General features: G+C 51.4%; 1 protein-coding gene across 3 annotated transcripts; it reads left to right on the top strand.

Annotated features, from left to right (window-relative positions):
- Window positions 1-96: 96 nt before the first annotated feature.
- Window positions 97-24,833, top strand: CHAF1A (chromatin assembly factor 1 subunit A). 3 transcript variants are annotated; one of them, XM_004008596.6, is made up of 15 exons: window positions 97-267; window positions 2,844-2,894; window positions 4,521-5,380; window positions 11,343-11,399; window positions 14,033-14,262; window positions 14,395-14,455; window positions 14,821-14,889; window positions 15,910-16,136; window positions 16,663-16,831; window positions 16,984-17,064; window positions 17,457-17,549; window positions 18,243-18,495; window positions 19,037-19,527; window positions 23,767-23,863; window positions 24,355-24,833. In XM_004008596.6, exons 1-15 carry the CDS (start codon window positions 216-218, stop codon window positions 24,453-24,455), a joined length of 2,892 nt encoding a protein of 963 aa, XP_004008645.2. In that variant the 5' UTR covers window positions 97-215; the 3' UTR covers window positions 24,456-24,833. The 3 variants fall into 3 exon arrangements, with proteins under 3 accessions (XP_004008645.2, XP_042106063.1, XP_042106064.1); XM_042250129.2 differs by having other exon boundaries at window positions 23,767-23,872; XM_042250130.1 differs by lacking the exon at window positions 97-267 and adding an exon at window positions 276-727 and having other exon boundaries at window positions 23,767-23,872.
- The last annotated feature ends 708 nt before the right edge of the window (window positions 24,834-25,541 follow it).

The raw sequence follows: 25,541 nt of genomic DNA, 5'->3' as shown, positions 1-25,541 counted from the left end.
TGCTCCCCGCGCTCCCCTCTTCCCGAGTAGGGCCGTCACGTGACGCGGCATCACCCAATCGCCGTGTGGGCCGCGGGGGTCGCCGCGGTTCCCGCCAAATACGAGCGCGGCGGCCGCGGCAGCAGCGGCGCGGGCGGGAGGGCGAGCAGCAGCGGCCGCCTGAGCGGAGCCCGCTCCTCCGCCGCCTGAGGGGAACTCGAGACGTCGCCAGCGCAATGCTGGAGGAGCCGGAGTGCGGGGCTCCGGGCGCCCGGGGAGAGGCCGCAGGTCGGTTCCAGCCCGCGCTGAGGGAAAGGGGGGTCGCGGCGCGCGGCCTGTGTGGGCCGAAGCGGCGGTTGGGGGCGGACTGGCCTCCTGGCCTGGGCCCACGGCTCTGCATCTGGCGTTCGGTCCGTGGAACCATTACAACCCCGGGAAAGGGCCTTGCGACCCGAAAGGCACCTCTTTGACGTTATTGTTGCAGCCGCGACCATTTTTTTTCGGCGCTTTTACGTCAGTTCGTCCTTCCAGAGCGCTTTGCGGTGACGGGTGTGTGTGTAGCCCGGAGGGGAAACTGAGACCCAAAGAGGCGAAAGGGCCGGAATTGTTGGTTACCGATTGCGTTTGTGTCCCCCGGACAAGTTGGACCCTGCAGCGGCGCTATGGGCCGGATGTGGAAACTGAGGTCCGGGGTCCCATGGGGTCGGGGGACCGGAACAGCTCCGTCTAAGGGTCAGGGCCAGCCCAGGTAAGAGGCCCGGGTGGTAGGGGTCCCGGGTTCTTGATGCCGCCGGATATGCAGGAAGACATATCTTTCTCCTTCCTGTGTCTTGGGAGGGGGCTTTCTGGCTCCTGGCAGGCCCCTTATATGGGGTGGCGAACTGAGGAGGACCAGACGGCTTGTCTCACCTGCTCCACTCCCATTTTGCCCCCAGGACTTGGCGCAGTGCTTGCTTGACACATAGTAGGTGCCCAGTAATTAAGTGTTGGTAGGGACATCCGTTAATCTAGTTCAGAATTTCTCAGCCTCAGCACTATGGACACTGGGGGTCATTCTGTGCACTGTAGCAGCATTTCTGTCCTCCACCCATAAGATCTCAGTAGCAAGCCCTTCTCATCTGAGACAACCAAAAATGTATCCACTGTCAAAATGCCTCCTAGTTGAGAAGCACTGTGCTGTTTCCAGACTGGGATTTCAAACAGACAGAACTCATATAAAGTTGGGGATAAAGTTGGGGCTGATTGTCATGGACGGTCATTGGACCCAGTATGGATGTTGAAGAAATTTACAAAGCACCATCTGTTATTATGACCAGGCTATCCTAAAATGGGAGGATGTTTTAATGCCAGATAAAATTAGGAGGGATATAGTCTCAGAATAAAAAGCAGTGGTAAGTTTGTACAGAAATGTTTGTTAATTGCATGTATACCTTTGAATAGACTGAGTCCCTGGATGGGATCCCTTTTATGTCGACCTGAGGGCACCTCTGTTCTGCTTGCATCAAAGCTGGTGACTCAAGGCCATGCCAATAAATCCTTGTAATTGACTGAAAATTAAGTGGCTAAAGATTGTGTATCCTTCAACGGGGGCGGGGAGGAGTTCATGTTTTTGAGAACTGAAAACTTGGGAATAATACTATCTTGAAATGGGAAGAAAGGAAATGTCTTCTGGGTACCTTTCTTGTATTCCTAGCTTGGAAGCAGGTAGAGTAGGTTCATCTGTGGGCAGTTGTTTTTTTAGAAAGCCAGGATCTGATTTTTAAAAATACTCACTCGTATGTATCTTTAAAAAAAAAAAAGAATGTAGATTAGCCAAAATAACTAGACTTTTCCAAGCCAGGTCTAGCAGATGTCAGCTTCTCAACTTATTCTAGCCATTTGAAGATATTTATTCAAGGACTTAGTTCTGTTTATGGTCATTTCTGTACCTGTTTTGATACTGTTATGCCTTTTTTTTTTTTGGCATATTTCTTTCCCCCCTGTGCAGGAAAATAGCCTCCCTTATCATTTTCATTTCTTGACTGTGCTTCAGCTCCAACTTGGCAGGCTCGAGATGCTTTAAGTTGTATCACCTTTTATAATAAACCCTATTTTAAGAGAAAATAAGCCCTATACCAATTGTACAGATTTGTTGGTGGGGAGGGGTTGGATTGGAGGAGAATGTTTGGGCTCCTATTATGGTAAAATCAGCTGATGCAATGTTTTCTCTCATCTCTAGTTTCCTTACTTGATTTCCTACTAACTGCCAGGCCCTGAGCCCATGTGTGGGACGAGTCTGTGTACTGTCACAAAGCTGGTGTTCTGATGGGGGGAAAGACAGAAACATAAAAGTCTCAGGTGTGCTAAGTGCTCAAGGGAGTAAAACAAGATGTGACAGCATTCAGGGTAGAATTTCTCAACCTACTGACATTTGAGATCAGATAATTCTCTGTGGTGGGGAGCAGTCCTGTGCATTGTGAGATATTTAGCAGTGTTCCTGTCCCTTACCCACTTGATGCTGGTAATATGCTCTCTTCAGTCATGACAACCAAAAAATGTCCTTTGTTGTTCAGTTGCGCCTGACTCTTTGCAACCCCATGAACTGTAGCCTGCCAGGCTCCTCTGTCCATGGAATTTCCCAGGCGAAAATACTGGAGTGGGTTGTCATTTCCTTCTCCGGGGGATCTTCCTGACCGGGGATCAAACCTGTGTCCCCTGCATTGGCAGGCAAATTCTTTACCACTGAGCCACCAGGGAAGCCCAAGGATGGTGTTGGGAGTACCCAGATGAGCCCCACTGGACAACCACTTTGTATAGTAGGTACTGTATTTTTTGCTCCGTTGTTTCTAGCACTTAATAACATATCCTTTGACATTCATTCACAGCCATGGATTGCAAAGACAGGCCAGCTTTTCCAGTCAAGAAGTTAATACAAGGTAACTCTGGGAATGGGTTAAATATTTGTTCCTAGCTTATGTCCTTCATTGTTTTCTCAATTATTATATTTTTCATTTCCCTTGAGCAGAGGCAGGCCATCTCCTGGGGTCCTCATCAGAAGCATCAAGGGGGTGGAGGGGAGAAGACAGTTGCATCTTACATTTGGAAGCTGGGAAACCCATTTCACTGCATGCTGTTCCCAGGACCAGATGCAGAGGTTGCTGCTTTTACAGCTGGATTCCAGCATATTGACTTTGTAATATTTTTTTCTCATGGAGGAAAAATATACTGTATATTCTATATACCGTAGAGCAGGGGTACCCAACCTTGGGATCTAGTGCCTGATGATCTGAGATGAAACTGATGTAATTATAATAAAGTGCACAATAAATGTAACCATCCCCCCACCCTCAGTCCATGGCAAAACTATCTTCCATGAAACCTGGCCCTCGTGCCAAAAAGGCTAGGACCACGGCTGGAGAGAGTTTCACAGGCATTCTAGCCTCTGCTCCCAAGTTGTCAAAGCCAATAACATCTCTTGATGTTGCCAGATGTCCCCCGGCAGGCACAGCTGTCCCTGGTTGAACACCTTTTTACAGGAAGTGTCTCAAAATCCTTTCATGCAAAAGGGAGGAATGAATTTTCCCTTAGGTCAGATTAGTGGCTGGACTATATAAAAAAGGATGGTTTTTGGTTTTCAAAGCTTGGTTATCTGGTTCCCCTGTAGCAGCTGGCCTTCTCCTGTCACGACTGACAGCAAGGTTGGTATTGGTAAGAGTTGTATGAAGGGCAGCCACCTTCCGAGGTTAAAGGATTAGGGCCAAACCGAAGAATCTGTGGGCATGATCATCTTATAAACGAAGCCAGAACAGGTTTATATGTTTGGTCTACATTAGAAAGTAGTTAATAAGATGTTTGGGTGTTTGAGTACAGGCAGACTCTGTAAGAAAGTCACCCATCTGCATTTCCTCAGTCTTCCATGTGCCTGTCTCTCAGAACCATCCAGAAGGTTGACATGCAGTGGGAGGATACTTGTTTCGTTGGCAAGAAAAGCTAACAGCCTGGAGTGCTAGGAGCAGAACAAAATCTTAACTGCAAATGGATCTGTCTCTTTAGCTTTTGGAACCAGATACACTTATCTTCAAATGGGATTACCACCCATAATAAATAACTTTAGAATTTGAACTGGATCTCAAAGAGATCAGAAAATGTATTCTTCGAAATTCTTGCAGAGTCCCTGCTCTAAAAGCTTGTCAGGGTTTGGGGATTTTGTTTGTTTTCCATTTCTTTGTTTTTGTTTTTGTTTTGTTCATTTGATTTTGCTTTTAATTTGGTTGTTGGGAGAAGTCCATAATGAAAAGACTTGTTGTTTAGTCACTAAATCGTGTCCAACCCTTTGCAACTCTATGGGCTGCAGCATGCTTGGCTTCCCTGTCCTTCATTATCTCCTGGAGTTTGCTCAAACTCATATCCAGTGAAAAGATAATCCCTTTTTAAACTTTAGATATCCTCCCTACCCCCAAGTACATCAAGGTGGTTCATTTTTTGAGAATATGGAATTTTAAAATATTGATTGTCATTGTTCACACTATCGCTTAAAAGAGGTCCTTCTCTTCTGGTTTCAGCCCGACTGCCATTCAAGCGCCTGAATCTTGTCCCCAAGGAGAAAATTGACGATGGCTTGGACGACACAGCGGTCTCTCGGGGTGGCCCTGTGCAGACTCAAGTCCACGACTTAGAAACCTCTTTGGACCACTTGGAGAACTGTCACGTGGGTTCTGACATCGATTTTAGGCCAAAACTTGTCAATGGGAAGGGACCCTTAGATAACTTTTTAAGAAGTCAAGTTGAAACCAGTATTGGCCAGGCTGTGGTCATAATCGATTTGACAGAGGACTCGAGCAACCCCCTGGACAACATGGTGGGCCACAGTAAATTGAATTCTGCCGCCTCCCCAGCTCAGAAGAACATAAATGGAGTCCCAGACAAAGCTGGAGATGACAGGGGACTGCCAAAGGCCAATCAGAAGGACGAGCTGGCAAGTCCCGAAGAGGCCCTTTCAGAAGTTCTGTGCAAGACAGAGGCAGGGGATGCTGACTCAGGGGGTATAGACAGGAGGGGACTCGCACAGAGGGGCTCACCCCAAAACTCTCCCAAGCTGACTGGTGGCCTGAGCACGTGCTCTGAGGACCGGGACGGCTGGCGTGAAGCCGGGGGCATCCTGTTCAAGGGGAAGATGCCCGTGGTTCTCTTGCAGGATATCCTGGCCCCCAGACCGCCAGCCAGGTCTCCTCCTGCCACTCCTCCCGGCCAGGCTGTGCCTTCTGAGAGCGAGACACCGGAGTCCAGCCCAGAAGAGGACTTGGCACTGAGCCACTCGTCCTTGAGCTCTTCCTCTCCCACCAGCTCCCCTGAGGGGCAGTCTGTGCCCACAAAGCTGCATACAGGCCCCAGCCCCCTCCCTGCCTCCACACCTGTCTGCAGAGTGAGTACCTCCCCCGAGTCAGTGCTGCCTGAACCTAGAGGCTTCCATCCAGCCCCTCACTCTTCACCCAGGGATCCTATGTTGCCCAGCTGGCTAGTGGCTGAGTGAGTGTGGCCACAGATGAGCTCTTGTGACCTGGGCAGGTCCATTGCAGAATTCTTTCTGATACCGAGAGCCACTGAATTGTTCATTGTTGTGCATGCTGCGATGTGCACCAGTGTGTGTGTCCGTGCCTTCCTGGTAGCCTTGTTCACACTTAAATAATGGTGCTGTTCACCTTAGCCACACTAGTGACTTAATGGCTGTGATCCTCAAGTTAGCCTTTATATATATGTGTGTGTGTATATAGATACACACACATATTTTTTTGGATGTTTATTTGGTTGCACTGGGTTTTAGTTGCAGCGTATAGGGTCTTTGATCTTTGTTGTGGCATGCAGGATCTGTAGTTGGAGCATGTGAACTCTTAGTTGCGGTTTGTGGGATCTAGTTCCCTGGCCAGAGATCAAACCTGGGTCCTCATGCATTGGGAGCGCAGAGTCTCGGCCCCTGGACCACCAGGGAAGTCCTTAAGTCAGCCTTTAACTTCAGCTCTAGGCACTCCTATTCCAACACAAGAGGCATACAGTCATTGCTGGTAAGCACTCAGCGTTGGTGACGAGACCCAAAGACGGCAGGAAGAACAAAACGGGGCATCCTGAAGGGTCAGCTCTCATGATCGCCTGTTTTAAAACCTCACCCGGAGAAATGAGAACAGAAAAGACCTGGCTCCGTGTTTAAGGCCCCAGGCAGGTGGCTTTGGAAATTTCTGTTTCTATTATTGGCTTCCAAAGGACATAATGGCAAATGTCTCTATTCTCACCTGTCCTTGAGGTCCTATGGGTAGAACTGAATCAATTAGTCAAGAATCACAAAGCATATTTCAGTGTCTGTGGTTTGAGGGTTTTATAGCACTTGTATGTGTTCATATCGGATTTTCACATAAGATTGGATCCTAGGGCGAGTCGTTTATTTTCTACTGTACCTGCTTCATTTGACCATAAACTGCCTATCTTGACTGCTTTCTGAAATTCTATCCCTAGCATATTAGCCATTATTCTAGACGATTCCATTTCTTATCTTTTTATCTCCCGAGGAGATTGGAGAATGGGGAAAGTGGCTTCCTCTTTAGGTTCACAAAATAGCAATCAAGTCCAGGGTCATCTTTTTTCCTTTTGAGTTTCTAGATGTGTCAGACTGAGATACTCAGCTTTTAAATTCCCATCTGAGCTGTCACCCAGACTCTCAGAACCTGAGTTTGGGTCCCATGCCATCAGCCATCTTGTTCTGTTTTGACCCTCCAGTCACACTGAATCCTTGCTGCTTCTGCTTTGTAGAACTACTTTGTCACATGACCGGTGACAGCCATTGAGCCCAGAGAACAGGACATGTACACATTTTCATTTTCCTTCATAGCTTTGTTTTTTAAGTTTGTTTTTATGCGCATAGCCAGGTCCCAGGACTGGGAGGCCACGCTGCTGGGGCTTGTCACAAAGCAGTGCTATGTCCTGTGCACCGGCCTAAATGCTGCGTGCATGAACCAGGTGTGCTGAGTTTACCAAAGCCTGCCTCTGAGACCCTGATCTGACTCCCTACACAGGCTTGGGGTTTTAGATGTTCTAGAAGACAGTGTTACCACTCAGCTTTGCAAACAGTTCATGCTGCAGGCGGTGAGGCCTTAATAGCCCTCCCCGCCAGCCTATGGCACAGAATTGCCCCAGTCACCCACAGTGTGCAATAGAGCCCCCTGATGCTGGGTGACGCCCCACGTGTGAGAGTGAAATGGAGTGACCACCAGGAGATGCCCGAGGGCCTTGTGCACTCCGTTTCTGGTTTATCTCCTCACTTTCAGGAGTGCTGGATTTCCTGAGTGGTTGATTTCTGTGGTTGGTAACTAACATTTACAACTTTCCCTGGTGTGGGCCCAGGTTCTTCCTGACCCCTGTTACTGTGGGGAATTCTTTTTCCATTTTCTCTCTGCGTTCTCTTCTCCAGATTGTAGGCAGAAGCTTGTTGTAGGCTTGCAGATTGTTTCTTATTCCCATGTCGTGTGTGTGGTTTTTATTGGGCTCAGTTTATCCTGGACTTGGTATCATAAATCTGCATTGGGAACCCCCAAACATTAGCTGGTCCGTGTGTGCGTGCCTGTGTGGCCAAGAGGGAGACCCAGCTCGTTAAAATGCAGATCATCCCATCCCTTCATCTAGAGAGCCTGACTTTGAAAAAACACTTAGGAACACCTTTTCTAGATAACCCCAGGTCTCTTGACGAGCCAAAGCGTGGCTGTTTGGCCTCAGAGCTTTTACCACCTGGGATAGAGCTGTTTCTCCAGTTTGTTTGCAGAGACAACGTGTGATTAGTCCACGTTATTGTTGACTCAGATGTTTGTTCCTTAAAGGAATGTGGATACAGTGGTGTTACCGGAATCTATGCCTTGCCTCTGTACAGTTGCTGGAACTCTTTAAATTATATTAAATAATGGTAAATTATTTATTATAAATAATAAATTATACTAAATGCTCTGTTTTTTAAAAAATGTATCACTGACCGTCAAAGCCCCTTTTGGCTTTTTCCTGTCCTGCAGGTTGCCACTATAGTTGTCTTACATTGCTCTGTGTGGTGTGTATGTGAAGGATCCCTGGGAATATACAGTATCATTTTGTTACCTTACATGAGCCATATACTGTCAGTATGTTTCTTTTTTATTCCAGGGTATGTTTACCTGTATTTTACACTGGGGTGGGAAGATGTATGCCTTTTTAACTGCTGTACTGTATGCAGATGGTGCCATGGTGTGGATAAACTGCAGTTTGCACAGTCATTCTTGTTGGGATATTTCTTTCTTTTTTTGTTGTTGTTTTTTTTAAGTATTTATCTGACTGCCCTGGGTCTTAGTTGCAGCCTGATGGATTTTCCAGTTATCTTCATTGTGGCATGTGGGATCTTTAGTTGTGGCATGAGAATAATTAATTGCAGCGTACGGGATCTGACCAGGGATCAAATCCCAGGTTCCCTATATTTGGAGCCCTAAGTCTTAGCCACTGGACCACCAGGGGAGTCCCAATGGATATTTCTATTGTCTCTTGACTCTCAGCCTTGATGGCTGATAATTGTCCTGAGCTTCCCTGGGTGATGGTTCAGAAGTGCAGGCTCACAGGACTGGTTGTGTCAGTGTCTGCGTGCTGACAGTCCCCCTCGCCTGGGGCACTTAGAGTCGTGTCTCCCCTCCGCCTGCTCTCCCTCCCCTGCTGTCAGGGTACTAGCTGCTGTGGGACCTCCCTCCTCACCTCGCCGCTCCTCCCACTGCTCTCACCAGACTGAGGGGGCTCTGGAGTCTCCGGAATACAGTGCAGGAATTTTACTGCATGGATTTGGTTACATATGTTTTGACTCTTGGGTAGTTGATGTATCTGTTTTTACCTCATACTAGAATCCTGGATCTTACTTTTGGTAGCTGAGTTCCAGATAGGGCTTCCCTGGTGTCTTAGGAGGTAAAAGAACCCACCTGCCAATGCAGGAGACAGGTTCAATACTTGGGTCAGAAAGATCCCCTGGAGAAGGGTATGGCTACCCACTCCGATATTCTTGCCTGGAGAATTCCATGGATGGACGAGCTTGGCAGCCTACAGTCCATGGGGTTGCATAGATTTGGTCACGACTAAGCTGCTGAACACTAACACTTTCCAGGTAAGTAAAATGTGTGGCCTGTATTTTGAAAGAGTTCTATAAATACTTAGGCCAAATCTCAAGAAGATAAAGTTATAGCTGTTCAGTAAGGTTTATCCAAATGTATGGTAAAGCAGAAGTGATATTAGATTTAAGTTAAATTGCAGTTGCTGTGATTATTGGATATCATGATGCCAGCTCCTGGTAATCATGTGAACTCTTTTATTCCTGGACTCATAACACGGGGTAAGATTTGGAAGGGGCCTGATTCTGCAGCTGAATCTTAGCAAGTATGGGCGAGACCTAACACGTCTTCCTGCACAAACGCCCTGGTACAGCAGGGTGTGGCAGTGTCGTTTGGTGCTGTATTCTTTGAATACAAAGGACAGTGACATAGATACAGCACCTTCCAAACCCTGCTACCTTTTCCTTTGTTGTGGGGGTGAAGTCCGCAGGTTTGACAGGCAGAGTGGATGCTGGAGAAGTGGGTGCTTTTTCTTAAGCGCTTGATGAGACAGCTTTGGTGTTTCTGTGGGCGCCTGGCTTAAAGAGGTGAGGCTGAGCACTCTGCCAGTCACGTGGCTTTCACATGGCCAGGCTCAGCCCTCTGCTGAGGAAAGGCTCGGTCTAGAAAGGACTCAGTGTGTCCCGAGTAAGAAAGGTATCTTATCTGTATGTGTTACTCTGTAGGAAGTCTTAAGGCTGGACTTTCCTGCCCTAAGAGAGAAAGCACTGTTTTCATGTAGTTTTGTCGGTATGTCAGACAGTTTTGAGAGAGATGGGCTTTTGATCTTTCATCTTGTCTCATTTCTTGGCTGCATAAGATGAGCCCGGGGGGAGGGGGGGGCGTGTTTTTTTCCAGCCCAAATTCTCCCCATTGCTTGTCCAGTGAATGGTGCTATTGCCAGGATACCCTGCTCTGGAGGGAGCTTAGCCCACTAGCCTGGTCTTGTGTGTATTCCTGCTGCTGCTGCTGCTGCTGCTAAGTCACTTCAGTATCTGACTCTGTGCGACCCCATAGAGCCATTTTGCCAGCATGGTGAGGGAGCCCAGCCACGCGTCTTGGTCTGTCCTTGCAGCCCAGGCACAGTATGCAGCAGGGCGATTGAGAATGCTGTGCTCTAGAACATAGGGGTTCTGGACCGGATCACCACTTCCGGCCAGCTGACTCTTTATCCTGGACATTCACGCCATGTTCTAAGAGGTAAAGCCTCACTGGGCAAGGAGTACAAGTTCGTGGCCCATGGGAATCCAAGCCCATGCATGGTTGCTTGAGTCACATGGTATTGATTTGTAGACATGATAGGCAGACCTCTGAGCTAGTGCAGATCTGGTTTCAGATTCCCCTGCCATAAAGTGCATGTCACAGTAAAGCAAGTCACATGGCTCTGTTGGTTGCCCAAAGTACATACCTTAATTAAAAAAATACTTAACTGTGAAACTTCCCTGGTGATGCAGTGGTAAAGTCTCTGCTCTCCCACTGCAGGGAAAGTGGGTTCAATCCCTGGTCAGGGAACCAGGATCCCACATGCTGCACAGCATGGCCAGAAAAAAAAACTTCGCTGCAAAAAATGCCATCGTCTGAGCCCTCTGTGAGTCGTGGTCTTTGTAGTAATAACGTCGAGGATCACTGACCACTGATCAGCATACCACGTATAACAATGAAAACGTTTGAAATTTGAGGATTACCAACATGTGACACAGAGACACAAAGAGAGCAAATGCTGTTGGGAAAATGGCGTTGATAAGACTTGCCCAATGCAGAGTTGTCTCCCCCCCTTTTTTAAAAACGTGTTATCTTGGAAGCGAAAGAAAGCAAGGTGTGCCTGGAGTCGCAGAAAACCTCCACTGTCAGCTTTCCTGGGGAAAAGTAGAAGGGGCAGCCGTGCAGGGCTGGGTGTCTGCAGGACTCGGGACTCGGCCTCCACAGTTGCTTATAGGCCTGCTGCTCTGTGTTTCCCCAACACCAAGGCCTTGCCTGTGGCTCTCGATACCAAACTTGGCCTCCATTTTTGGTCATCTGCCTTCTGGCCTCCCTTAATATCTCCACATGTACACTTATGTGCTTTCATTGGAGCTTATGACCCAACCAAGACTTTCTGGTTTTGTTTGCTGGAACCGTCACCCAGAAAGGTTTCCATTGTTGTTTTACAGTGTTGCCCCCCCGGAGACCTCCCCTCAAGGACAGTTCAGTGTGTTAAACATGTTAAAGTGATTGAAACAACCCGTGTTCTCATTTCAGTGTCTTTCCTTTCAGATAACTAAAAAACTGGTCAGAGGCTCTGCAGAGAAGAACAAGATGAAACTGCAAAGGGTAAGGTTTGTCCCCTGAAGTAGCAAGTTCCCCAGCTGCACTCTTTGCAGTAAATGGGCAGCAAAGCCCTTTGCATGGCTCTGACCCAGTTTTCACTTTCCCCTGCTCGCCCTGGGCAGCATTTCGAATCTTGCTTCATTTTACATAACTGGGCCTCATGTTTGTAGCTTGCATCGCTCTGAGCTTTGCTGAATCCGGAGGTTTCGCTTGTAGTCTTTTTTAAGCTTTTACTAGAATCAGTACTGTCATAATAGTTAGGCATCCCCATTGTAGGGTTTTCTTTGTCTTTTTTTCGATTTTTGGCTGAGCCACTTGGCATGTGGGATCTTAGTTCCTTGACCAGGGATTGAATCCATGCCCCCTGCAGTGGAATCTTAGAGTCTTAGCCATTGGACCACCAGGGAAGTCCCCCCCATTGTAATTTAAAATCGCCTTAAAAAGAGCCCAGTTCCTCTCCCTGCGCCCCATGCTCCTACAGGTAGATCGAAGTTACACACACCCCTTCTGAGGGCCCTTATACCAGATGGGTGATTACTGTAAAGGGGTTCCCTGTTGAGTCTTCTTTTATCTGGGGGGTTACATTGTTACACACAGCAGTGCAGGGGGGCCTTCTTTCTTACTGAGTGAATTGCAAAGCAGGTCATGGACTCCTCCCCGCTCAGCACCAGCTCAGGGGAGGGGCACTCAGCAGGTGCTGCTTGTGCTGTCTGCCTTATGGCGCGTTCAGTTTTTGTGTTTCAGGTTTGATGGCTTTAACGTTTCTTAAGTCTGTATTGAATTTGTTACAGTATTGGGTGGTTTTTTTTGGCCGCAGAGGCATGTGGGATCTTAGCTCCCCAACCAGGGATTGAACCTTCACCCCCTTGGATTAGAAGCAAAGTCTTAACCACTGGACCACCAGGGAAGTGCTCCTGATGTCTTTTTGAAAGTTTATCTCATTCTTTGTTGGAATTTCAGAACTAGACACCTGCTTGGCAGGTGTAGCTGAAGAGGTCTGATTTATGCCTAATTCCAGAAGCCTCCTGTCCTTGCAGTTAGCAGCAAGGAGAGCCCCTCCCCCCCACACACCACTCTGCAATTGCTTCTGGTTTCCTCACCCTGTTACTTGATCAGTTACTCAAGCCCCTGCTCCAAGGGTCCCACGAGGACATTTGGCAAGGACGTTCTCAGGTCTGTATCAGCGTGCCTCCATGGCTTTTGTGATAGGGAGCAAAGGTTGATCAGGGCAGGGTGTTCTCTAGGGACAAAGGCACAATCATAGGCCCAGATGGAGAGCTGAGCTGTCGGGCTCCTGCCAAAGGCGGGAAGCCTATGATGATTCTTGTCCTGGAAAATTACCCAGTGCTGTGAGAAGGTAGGGCTTCCTCAGTGGCTCAGTGGACAAAGAATCCTCCTGTAGTGCAGGAGGAGACACAGGAGTTGGCGGGGGTTGATCCCTGGGTTGGGAAGATACCCTGGAGAAGGGAGTGGCAACCCACTCTAGTATTCTTGCCCGGAGAATCCCATGGTCAGAGGAGCCTGGTGGCCTACCGTCCAGAGAGTCGCAAAGCCTCCGACATGACTGGCGATGTTAGAAGGTACCATCCCTTCTGTCTGAGAGCTGAAACTTGTTCAGTGTGAATGCCATGTTATATACTAAGTCAGTGCTCCAGGCCACATACAAATTCTTGGGAATGAGGAACCGATAAAATGAGATGTTCATGCTTCAGAGAAACCAGTGGTTTCCTCCTGCTGGTGATGGGGAGGCCCAGGCATTGTCACGGAAATCATGATGTCTTGTCTTACCTTCTGACCTTCTTCTCAGATCCTGAAAAATGTTTGTTTGGTTTTTTGAGAAATGGTTTTTAAAAGAAATGGTTTTAAGTTTTAAAACAGTGGGAAACAGATGAGAACACATGAAAAAACATAAGCAAAAAAACCTTTTTGAGAAATGGCTTTACAGATTAAAAAGGTTTTTTTGCTTATGTTTTTTCGTATGTTCTCATCTGTTTCCCACTGTTTTAAAACTTAACTCGTCAGGTTTCCGGGCCTTGCCTCATCCTGCTCTCCAATTTCCAGAGAAATAAAATAAACCCTGTTGTCTAGAATAGTTTTGGAGGGAATGGAAAGAAAATGTCTTTTGGCTGTGGCATGCCAGAATCTTAGTTCCCTGACCAGGGATGGAACTTGTGCCCCCTGGAGTGAAAGCGCAGAGTACTAACCACTGAGCCGCCAGGGAAGCCCCAGGAAAATGGTTTTGTTTTGAGGACAGGGAGGCAAGGTGTTTTGAATGTGTCTTTATTACCACACTTTTTTGAGCAAATAAATGTTACTCCTACCCAACAGCGGGTATCCCATGTAGGCAGCCAAGAAGGGCTTACTTCATTTTTTTTAATTAAGTAAAAGTTGACCCTCATTCCATGCTTGAAAATGGTGTCTTAAACGCATGATACTGTTACTCGCCTACGAGGCCCTGTGGCAGCCGGCCAATCCTCGTGGTCTTTCTCAGGGCAAAAGGAGATGTAATGGACCAGATATTCCCTTCTCTGTGTGTGTGCTGGCCAGCGGGCCTCGCATCTCCCCATCCGCCTGCGCACAGCCTGCCCTCCCCAGTGTCCACCCGTCGGGCTGAGCTGTGTGCCGTCTCTGTGCAGGATAAGGAGCGTCTGTGGAGGCAGCTGAAGCTCCAGGCTGAGAAGGAGGAGAAAGAGAAGCTGAGGGAGGAGGCCAAGAGGGCCAAGGAGGAGGCCAGGAAGAAGAGGGAGGAGGAGAAGGAGCTGAAGGAGAAGGAGCGGCGGGAGAAGCGAGAGAAGGACGAGAAGGAGAAGGCGGAGAAGCAGCGGCTCAAGGAGGAGAGACGCAAGGAACGCCAGGAGGCTTTGGAGTGCGTGCCCCGCCCCCTCCATCTGGGGTCCCACACCCTCTGCCTGTCCCACTGTCACCTTACCCCACCCCCCTCCACGGGCATCAGCACAGGCCTGGGCCAGCAGGTGTCACTGAGTGTGATGTCTCATAGGGCAAAGCTGGAGGAGAAGCGGAAAAAGGAAGAGGAGAAACGGTTGAGAGAAGAAGAAAAGGTAGAATGTGTTTCTAGATCGTGCACCTTCCCGTGTGTTTGAGAAGCAGGGCTTCTGCCTGATTGCTGCTGGATATTGCATGTCCTCCCTGAGGTGGTGGTGGAGGGGACTGGGCAGGACTGACACCTGTAACTAGGCCGGTTTGGGTGCTGGCCCAGCCCTGCCCAGCTGGCTGTCTCCTCTGGTCCCTCTGCCCACAGGAGCAGCTCTAACCTTTGGAGTTGCCTGGTACCCATTTGTGGGTTTGGCGAACTCGCATTAAATTAATGCTTTCAACGTAAAAATGCTTGGAATTCAGTTACAGGGGCTTTTGCATGCTTAAGTTCTCTCTTTCTTTCTCACCCTCATCTTCTCTTGCATTGCAGCGCATTAAAGCCGAGAAGGCCGAAATCACGAGGTTCTTCCAGAAACCAAAGACTCCACAGGCCCCCAAGGTGAGCAGCCTGCTTCCTCTGGCTTTGATTTTGGTCTCTGTCAGGCTGTACTGTTTGAAAAATAAAAAGGCATCTTCTGACCCACTGGCTGTGCTTTCATCGAGAGGGATGTCCTCTGGCCTTGGGAGCTTTTATCTTCAGTAGAATCTGGAGGTTTAATTCTTACCATCCACTGTGCGCTCAGAAAGGCAAAAAATGGCACGTTTGCTCAAACCACAAAGTGTTTATAGAGGTTGTGCTGCGCTCCTTGAGGGAGAAAGACCAGTCTTCACCCTCAGTGGATGTCTGCTCAAGATAAGAGGCAGGATTGAGCGTAAAACAACCCATGGGGCTCATTCAGCACAGGATTTTGCTTCCTGTCACCTTCTAGACCAGGCTCTGCCTGTGACAACCACAGACCTCCATCCCCTCCCTCCTCCATGCTCCAGAGGTGCAAGGATATCCTTCCAGGTCTTTCACTGAGCATTTCCCTCCCTCCTATGTTTGTGTATTCATGTACCTAACAAATTATGAATTTATTGTTTACCACTTTGCTGAGTTGTATCTTGGATTCTTTCCACATTGGCCCTTGTTCGTTCTTTCTCGTTGCTGCAGTACTGTGTCATGGTGTGGGTGCATCATACTTGGTACCCCCTTGCCAATGATTTCCACCCCCACCTCCCAACAGTGCGTGAGTGTCTCACACTTCTGTGGACCTGACTGATGGGTGAAGAAAAACATGTATTTCTCTTTGTGTTTCTCCATGATTCTTGGTGCAGTTGAACATCTCTTTGTGTTTATCATTTTATTTCTTTTTATTTATTTTATTTCTTTTTCTGCCAATTCCTTTTTTTTGTCAGGTTATTGCAGGATTGGCTTTCTTCTGATCTCTGGTTCTTTATATTATCTTGGTTTTTGTTCTTGGTGAAGTGTCTCCTTTGACACTGGGTCGCATGTCCTTTGGCTCCTCCTCAACACCTGCTGTGCAGGTCTGTCACACAGTAAGCACAGTGGTGCCATCACATCCCTTTTCCATTTCAGACCCTGGCTGGTTCCTGTGGGAAGTTTGCCCCTTTCGAAATCAAAGAGCACATGGTCCTCGCCCCTCGATGCCGGACTGCCTTTGATCAAGACCTCTGTGACCAGCTTGACCAGCTCCTCCAGCAGCAGAGCAGCGAGTTCTCCTTCCTCCAAGATCTGAAAAGGCGGCGGCCGCTCAGGTCTGGGCCCACTGTGGTGTCTAACCGGAACACAAACCTCTCAAACAGGTTAGTTCTGAGGGGAGCTACCAGTTGCCCTTGGTGAAGTTGGAGAATCCTGAGTGGCCAAGCAGAGCCCGGTCACTGCTGAGTCCCTTGGCCTTGACCGGTCAGCTCCCTCCCTGGCCTCAGGCCCCGAATTCCACTGCTCCATCAGCTCTCTCCTGGTTTCACTTCCGAAGTCTCCCAGGTGTGGTGGCCTTGCAGAAAGTCCTGGCTCTGGAGTTCAGGCTGCCTCCCCTGGGTCCCCAGACCCCTCCCTGGATGGAGCTGACGTCTAGACCACTTGCCTGGAGGGCTGCTCCCCGTCTCTTGCCAGTGTACTTGTTTTCACATGCCCACTTCTGTACGTGCTGTGGGGCAGCAGCTCCCTATCTGGTTCCTCTCTCCTTCTCGCGCCATGTCCCTGGAGTAAACATTGGCCTGCTTTAGGGCTGCCCGTCTCTAGTGCCCACGACCTGCCATCCCGGGAAGAAGGATGTTGTGGTGGGCGAGTGCACCATGAGGAGCCTTCTAAGCCAGGCTTTGTCTCCAGCGATGTGGTGATTGTGGAGAGCAGCAAAGTGGACGGCGTTCCTGAGCGGAGAAAGTTTGGCAGGATGAAGCTTCTACAGTTCTCTGAGAACCACCGGCCAGCATACTGGGGCACGTGGAACAAGCAGACGACAGTCATCCGCCCAAGGGACCCCTGGGCCCAGGACAGGGTGAGTGTGTGGGCACTACTCCAACCCTTGCGTATCCTTGTCAGCGTGGCCTTCTCCCACGGCCCTGGGGCTCCACAGAGTTCTAGCTTTTTAGCTCTGCCATTTCCTCCCGACCCTGGAGATGACAGTGACTGCTGTGTGTGTGTCCTCAGGACCTCCTTGACTACGAGGTGGACAGCGATGAGGAGTGGGAAGAGGAGGAGCCGGGAGAGTCCCTCTCCCACAGCGAAGGGGTGAGCGTGGCAGGGGCTGAGAGTTCTGGCGAGAGGGCTCCCTCAGACAGCATCTCAGCACCAGATTTATAGCTACTCTTGGAAACCCTTGTTTGGTGACACTTACCTGCCTGATGTGGACAGGAAAGTGCCCAGATACTCCTGGCTGGGCCCGCCCATCTCCTGCCACACCCGCTGCCTTACTCTGGGCCCCACTTATCTATGTTCTACCTGGCCCTCCACCCCTACCAGAGTATAGTGGGCTAGGTAATGGGATCCTGGCTGATCCTCAGGGTGTCCGTAGAAATGACACATGAAGCACTCGAAGGCTGTTTCCTTTTTACGTGTTCACAAGTGAATTATAAGTAAAGCACATGTTTCCACACGTTATCATTGTGCTTTTTCCTCTTGAGGACGAGGACGATGACGTGGGAGAGGATGAGGATGAGGACGATGGTTTCTTCGTGCCCCATGGGTACCTGTCTGAGGATGAAGGAGTAACTGAGGTGAGGGGTGGACGGGAGGTGATTGGGCCAGAGCTTGGTGGCTGCTGACCTGGGGGTGGTTGCATAGGTCCTGGCCCACCCTGTAGCCGATTCCTTGTGGACCTCGCTCCTCAGAGGCTCAGCCTCACCCCCCAGCTTTCTCAGTTCTGCTGGATGGTGGGACTTTTGAGGGAGCCATTTCCAGAGCTCTGAAGGCCTGCCGGGTTGGGAGACTGGCAGGTGTGACCCATCTCAGAGTCACACTTGGGGACCTTTGTCCTTCATACATTTCCAACCAGCGAGGCAGATGGGTCTCGTCAGGCCCACAGCGAATCTGGCTTAGACAGTGGCATCATTCTGAGGTGGGAGAGGCCCAGCATGGTGATTTCAGCTCTAGGATCACATGTTAAGCAGAAAACCCAGAGTGGTGCTAAGAGGTCTACTGAAGAGGTAATAAAAAAAAATACCTGTGACTCTCCAGTGAGGGCTAGAAAGGCAGGTGCACCTAAGATACTTGCGGGTGAAGGTGCCAGTTATTCAGTCTGAAAACATTCTCTGCCTGTATTATCGCCAGTCAGGTGCCATCCACACTGGCCCTGAGTCTGTGAAGAGCTCTGCCCACCTCCCATATGCTCTCTCACTGTCCCAGAGGTGGGCACCAGGGGTACTGGGGAGCAGGGATCCTGAGCGAGTGTCTGCTCTCTAATCTGCCAGGAGTGTGCCGACCCGGAAAATCACAAGGTGCGCCAGAAACTGAAGGCCAAGGAGTGGGACGAGTTTCTGGCCAAGGGAAAGCGGTTCCGCATTCTCCAGCCCGTGAAGATCGGCTGCATCTGGGCAGCTGACAAGGACGGCGGTGCTGACCTGAAGGTGCTGCAACAGTTCACGGCCTGCCTGCTGGAGACTGTGCCCCCCGAGGAGGAGCAGACGCCCAGGGCCTCAAAGAGAGAGAAGAGGGACCAGCAGAGTGAGCACCAGCTCTGGGCGGGGGCGGGGCGGGAGACTCCCTTTAAGGGTGGCCAAGTAACTCACAGGTTCTTCAAAGAAACAGCCAGAGCCAGTGCTTGCTGAGGAGGTGTCCTTTCTGTGACGCTCGTGAGAGCTGTACAGGGTGGCTGCTTAAGTCAGCCTGTTTCCCTGATGGTCACACACATTCTTAGTTCTTCAGAGCCAGGAGGGCCACTCAGAGTGGGTGCATGAGGGCAGTTACTAAGAAAACGGACGCAAGAGGTGAGGCCTGACAGTTTATTCCAACCAGTCCCGCCTTGTGAAGTGTGGGCCTCCCAGAGTCTCTCCTGGAGCAGTTCCTGTGTTTAAATCCACCCCTAAGCAGCCACCTGCGCTAAACCTGTAGTGGTGGTGATTTTGCGATATAAGTAAAATCACTGCTGTGTGTCAGTTACGTCTCAGTAAGCCAGGAGGATAACAAAGCCACCCAAAGCAGTCTGTGTCTCAGCCTCCCAGGGGCCGTGTTCATTCCGTCTCCCCCTGCTCCCTCTCCCCGCCAGTCCTGGCCCAGCTGCTCCCGCTGCTGCATGGGAACGTGAATGGGAGCAAGGTGATCATTCGGGAGTTCCAGGAGTGCTGCCGCCGAGGACTGCTCAGCAGGGACGCCGGCAGCCCAGAGCACAGTGCCGCCAGCCCCCCGAGCCCTGGCCCTGCCCGCCCGCAGACGCCTACCACCGGCGAGGACATGGCCGTGCCCTCCAAGGCCAGGCTCAAGCGGATTATTTCTGAGAACTCGGTGTACGAGAAGAGGCCCGACTTCAGGATGTGCTGGTACGTCCACCCACAGGTGCTGAAGAGCTTCGCCCAGGAGCACCTGCCTGTGCCCTGCCAGTGGAGTTATGTCACCGCAGTGCCCTCGGCCACCAAGGAGGACAGTGGCAGCGTCCCCGCCCCGGGGCCCGGCCAGGGTATGCCTGTCTCACTCAAGAGGAAGTCGGCAGGTAGCATGTGCATCACCCAGTTCATGAAAAAGCGCCGGCACGATGGGCAGGTGAGACCCCGCCACGGCTTGTAGTTTGCAGCAAATTTTCCTTTTAGGGCATGTTTAGATTTATAACAAAACTGAGGTGACAGAACTGACCAGAATAGAGGCGTGGGTGTAGAGGTTTCCCCACCCACCAAGCACTTGCAGCAAAGTCTGTGTGGCTGTCACAGCTGATGCACCTTGGTGGACGCACCTCTGTCACCCAGACTCCAAGGTTTTCTGGGCGTCCCATGGGTTTGAACAGATGTGTGATGGTGTGTGTGGCATCACAGTGTCACACAGCTATGTCACTGCCTCCACACCCGTGGTCTGCCTGTTGGTCCTTCCCTCCCTTTACCCTGGGCCGCCACTGGGCCTACTGCTTTCACTTGATTTTTCAGTTAGTTGTGTGCCTTTATGCTTTCTTCCTGTCTTCATGGTTTGACAGCTCCTTTCTTTTCAGTGCTGAATGAAAAGTGCATTTTTTCCATGTAGCAGCTTCTGTTTGGTTAGTTTTTGTGTTCATTTAACACAGTTACTAAGCGCTTACTCCATACCAGGTAACCTGCTAGGCCTTGTAGACAGTGGTGAGCAAAACGCCATCAAAGGGGAAACAGACTGGAGTCCATGGTAGGAGCAGCCAAGTAACTGTATCCTGACAGCACATGGAGGAGGAAGCGTGTGGCCTCACGTAGATAGGCCACGTACAGGGAGGGCCTCGCCTCACCTGGAGTCAGGTGGGCTTCCTGAGAGCTGCTGGTCCCCAGAGCGAAGGCTCCCGCACTGCCTGGACACACGGAGGCTGGGCCCCCGCCTTAGCCTTGGTCCGTGTCTGACGTTTGTTTCTGTTACTGGCGTGGGAAGGTGATGGGTTTAGTCTCCTGGCTACTGTCACCAGAAACCTGGTCTTGGTGTGGGCACCAGTCCTCACCGAGGCCAGGGTCTCGCGCAGCTGAAGATCTTAGAGACTCGAGTTTATGTGGGTGAGACGGTGTGGTGAGAGCTGGTCTCTTGCTTGCCTTCGGGGCTCTCCTAGGGTGCTGTCGCTCCAGGAGGTGCTGCTGGGGGTGAGGGAGAAAAAAGGGAGCCCGCGTGTGCTCCCTGTCCCCTACCCCTGCTCCTGCCGCATGTGTAGGGGCAGAATGGGCAGGGGGCTGGCTCCTGGAGTGACGCCCGCACACAGATGAGGTCTTGGGTGCGATATAAGCCTTCTTCCTGAATCGTAACAGCAAGAGGGAGCCTAGGACAGTCCTTTGCAGTTATGGCAGCTGTTCCTGCCACTCCCCCACCCCATCCCTGTCAGCTGTGGACACGGCTTGATACAGTAGCACCCATCTGGTTAGGAGTGAGGGACCCAGCCCCTCAGACAGTTCCCTCCTTGGGCCTGGACCCAGAACAGGCCCTCATGTGTTCAAGCTGTGCTGAGCTGCAGAGCTCGTTAGGGTCAACGTCATCATTAACCAGACAGTCTCAGAAGACTGCACCTGTGGATGCTCAGGTTGAAACCAGCTGGGGAGCCAGTGTGAACATGGCCAGGGCTGGAAGGACCCTTTGGTGTCCCAGTCCAGGCAGGGTTTGCGGGCTGCTGCCCTCATCAGCCCTCCACAGCCACCTTGCTGAGCCCCCTCTGCTCTTCCCCTCCGACGGCATCCACACACGTGCTCGCAGTCTTGGTCTTTATGTGGAGAAAGACGGGTTAGCCCTTATCACCTGTTTCCTCTTGTACTTGACGTGGATCTCTACTCTTGGTGCTTTGTTATTTACTGAGAAAAAGTGCTCCCCAATAAACGGGGCCCCTCTCCCCAGGTAAGGGGTTGGTCTGTGACATGGGGCATTTCATCTGATGACACCCATAGCAGTCAGTGCTATTCAGCTTCTCCCCGTTCACTGGCCTCAAAGGGGCTCCGAGGTGTGGCAGGATCTCACAGAGGGCCACACGTCCAGTGGTTCTGGGCATGCTGGCCCCAGTGGTTCTGATTCAGTGGGTCTGAGAGTAGCTGCTAATGTCTGCACTTTAAAAACCCCTTTTTGGAGCTTCCTTGGCAGTCCAGTAGCTAGGACTCTAAGCTTCCAATGCAGGAGGCGAGGGTTCAGTCCCTAGTCAGGAACTAGATCCCACATCCTCGCTTGGACCCCTGGGACCATGTAGGCCTTGGGACCGTAAACGCATGGAAGTTGGTCTGCAGGAACAGGAGGTCCTGAGCTGGTGAGCAGTGTGGGCCGGGCCAGGCTCCTCCTGTCTCCTGCTGCTCCTGCCTGTTTGTGGCCGCAGAACAGCTGCTGCATTGCCAGCCTGCGAGTTGAGGATGGCCAAGCCTGCCTGGGGAGGAGTCCCGTTTACCTGGAAGGAGGAGCAGACTCCACCTGTGTCTTTCTGACTGGAATGCTCTGACCCAGCCACCCAGCTGAAGGAGAGGCTGGGGCCTTGAGACATTGACCACCTCCAGCAGAATCCTGGTGGTTTGGGACAGGCAGGCCAGAAGAGAGCTCTGGGTGTGCACTGAGCTGGCCTGCAAGGCAGGACACAGGAGCTGGGGAGACTTCCCGAAGGCCGGGTTGGTGGCCTGGGAAAACGTGGGTGGTGTGTATGAATATTTTAGATCGGGTTGGGATTTTTAACGTATGGGAATTTTAGAAGCTTTTCATTTAAGAGTTCCAACTAGTGTTATACTTTACGGGTTTACACAGTACCGTGATCAAGTGAGATGAGCCGGCTATTAGGGCCACTTCTGCCCGAAAGAGTGAGTGAGTGAGTGTGTGTCCGTCCCCCCGGCAACTCAGCTCTTCAGCCTTGTTCTGTTTTTGCACAGGCAGGGCCTCTGTCTGTCGTTTCCAGCCTCAGTGCTTGGTGGTGGTGACGTCTTCCTAACTCCCAGGGCTGCATGGCCGGCTTTGTGCCCTCTGCCTGCGATAGCAACAGCAGCATGTCGGGCTCTCCCCCGGCTGCATGTGCCGACAAACCTCAGCCCAGCACGTGGGACCCCATCCTGGAGCCTCACCTTAGAGGCTTGAGACCCGTCATGTGCCTGTGGGGCTGTGGGCTGCTGTTCCTCCCACAGAGGGCTTCTGGGCCCACAGCAGTCCTCATCCGTCTGCACTTGGCTCCCATTGTGGAGGCCCGGGACTGGAGAGGCTAGGAGACCCACCTGTCCCCGTGCTCACCAGACCCAATCCTGCATGGCTGGGGAGTGGAGAGTGCACTGTCTGTGCTTCTGAAGCAGGTGCCTGGAAGCTGCCCTGCACCTCCCAGCAGCCCCCATGCCAGCTTGGGGCCATTCCTGCCTCGGGGGCCCCCAGCCCATGGAGCCCTTCTGCAGCTTCTACACTAGAACTGAGGGGTCTGTGAGCGTAAGCTGTCTGCCAGCCAGGCTGGGACCGTGGGCACAGCGGACAGCCTTGCTGTACTGTCGTCCCTTTTCCAGGCAGACTCAAAGAGTAGAAGGGCTCTAGGAGGGTGTTGAGCCCCTTGGAAGGGAGCCCAGCTCCACTGCCTGTGCCAGCGCTTGTGCATGGGCGGTGTTTAGGATTGGTCCTGTTACTTCCCCATTCTGTGTCTCTGTCCCCTCTGGTGGAAGCTAGTGATAACAACCTCCTGATGCCCATTCTTGGGGTGCTGGTGGCATCCACGTGGGCAGAACTGGGCAGAGTGGGCATCAGAGGAAAGAGTTCACAAGTGTTGGGCGGAAGGACCAAGCTGTTGGACAGAGAAGAAAACACTGACCAACTAACTTCTCAGCCACCTACTTATTCCAGCAGATAATAATTCAGAGAAAGCATGTGTTTTGTCCATCTCCTTTTGAAACCAAAGTAGAGGATCCCACCTCCCAATTCTAATTTACAAACAATAATGCATTATTTTTCTAACAAGGTAAATAGTTCATTTGAGAGCACTCCCAAGGTTTCCTTTGATCGTAACTCTTGAGACACTAAGACTTCCCTGACTCAGACCTTAAAGAATCTGCCTGCAGTGCAGGACACCTGGGTTCAGTCCCTTTGTGGGAAAGACCCTGGAGGAGGGCATAACTGCCTACTCCAGTATTCTTCCCTAGAGAATCCCATGGACAAAGGAGCCTGGTGGGCTCCAGTCCATGGGGTCTCAAAGAGTCGGACACGAATGAGCAACTAACACTTTGACTTTCGTCAGGCTCCTCAGATAGTGTCTCCTGGATGGGCAGAGAGGGGTTGGGTGTGCAGCAGTGGGTTGCGGGGTGGGGGTCACACCGACCCTGTCTGCTGCTGCTGACACAGTGTGCCTTGTCTGTTGAGGTTGGCACTGGAGACCTGGACGGCTTCCAGGCGGACACAGAGGAGGACGACGACGAGGAAGGCGACTGTGTGATCATGGACATCTCTGATGTTGGGGGTGAGCAGGGTACCACACTCTCCTCTTTTCCTTCAGGCCAGCCGGGAAGGGAAGGGGCAGTTAGTCACCTCTCAGCTCGAATCCTGTGATGAGGACTGAGGAAGAGGTCCTGAAAGGCGCCAGGCAGGCTGGTATGATGGCGGTGTGGGTGTCGGGCCTCCTGCCCTGGTCTGAAAGCTACATTCAGGAAACCAGAGACCCGAGGGTTGGTGAGGAGCTGTGTTAGGGAGGAGGGGTGTAGGACCTCCGAACCATACTTCCCCAGGGCAGGGAACCAGAGGCTGGCCACTGAGCCTTGCTGCCCACTTTCTTCATCTTTACCACGGGCTTCCCCTGCCCTGGAGGGTCAGGTGTAGAGCCTGCTGGACAGGGCTGCAGAAGCACACAGGCTCAGGGTAAACACAGCTAAAGCCCCAGTGAGAAGGCGGTGGCTTGCCTGCCTTCCCCCAGAGTGGACCCAAGGCTGAAGCCCTTCCTCTCTTGCCTTGCAGACATCCAGGCCCCATGCGGAACCACTTCTGGAGCTGGGGGCTCAGTGGGGATGGACACCAGTGAGACCCTCGTGGCCCCCAGCTCACTTGGCCTGTCCTGAGTGCCCAAGTGGCCCGTGTATGTATGTAGAATGGTTAGGGTATTCTCGACGCCTCTCAGATACTTGAAAGTCCTGACTCCTGTGTAAAGAGCACTTTGTCCTGCTTGGCAGACCTCCCTGGAGGTCTGGAAAGTTTTATATAGGATACTTGGTTAGTTTTTTTTGATATTTGTAAAAAATTTCCTCCCAAAGCTGCATATTAATCTGCCCTTTAATGAAGCATTATTGTGATGTGACCTGCATGGGGAGGGCCTAGTCGTGCCCCATGGACCCTGAGCAGGCGCAGTGACGAGATGCTTGTGAATGAATTGAAGCCCCTCGGATGTGGTGTGGCACCCGGACCTGACATGGACCTGTATAAACTATTGTCTAGCCCGACCTGGCGTGTCTGTCGTCTCTTCCAACACATGGTGTCTGTGCCTGGTGTGTCCAGAGGCCAGCACTCTGCTGTCCAGTGTCCGCCCCCCAGTTCCCCCATGCGTGGACCTGTGGCCTTTGTTTAAAGTTCAACGCTTCGTACAAGTTCTGTCCCATCTCTTTGTTGTGAGGTCCTTGGCCTCTCTGCTTACCTCATTCAGGGCTGGGCTCCTTGGCAGGTTCTTGTGCTGGTTAACCCCTCCTGCCCCTTGGCGGGTGGGCAGAGGGTGTTCCCAACCTCGGGAGTGCTGAAGCTAGGAATCGTGGAGCCAGGTGCTGCACCTACTGGACCCTGGAGTGGCCCTAGGACAGGGCTGTGACAGGCCCAGCAGAGGCATCAGCATGTACCGAGGGCCTGGGGCAGCGAGGCTCTGGCAGAATTCCGACTATTGGAACCAGGCTCCAGTCCTGCTAGCCCTTCAAAGCACATTGTTTTGTTGGAAGAAGAGTCAGCTGGCATCTCAGCGTGAGTACCTGTTCAGACTGTGGATGCCTCAACCATGAGGTGGGGCAACATGACCCCGCCCTTGGGGGCCACGCTGTCTGCTAGCTAAGACCCCCACCCCACCCCGGGCCTGCCTCTCCTGGCAGCACCCTGATCCTCCTGGAGAGGGTCTCTCCTTCCAGCTCTGTGGGGGTGGGGTGCAGACCCTGGCCCCACCTGGGAGT

Source organism: Ovis aries, chromosome 5 (genome assembly GCF_016772045.2).
Source record: "Ovis aries strain OAR_USU_Benz2616 breed Rambouillet chromosome 5, ARS-UI_Ramb_v3.0, whole genome shotgun sequence".
NCBI classification, from domain to species: Eukaryota; Metazoa; Chordata; class Mammalia; order Artiodactyla; family Bovidae; genus Ovis; species Ovis aries.
This window is presented reverse-complemented; position numbering and strand designations above follow the sequence as displayed.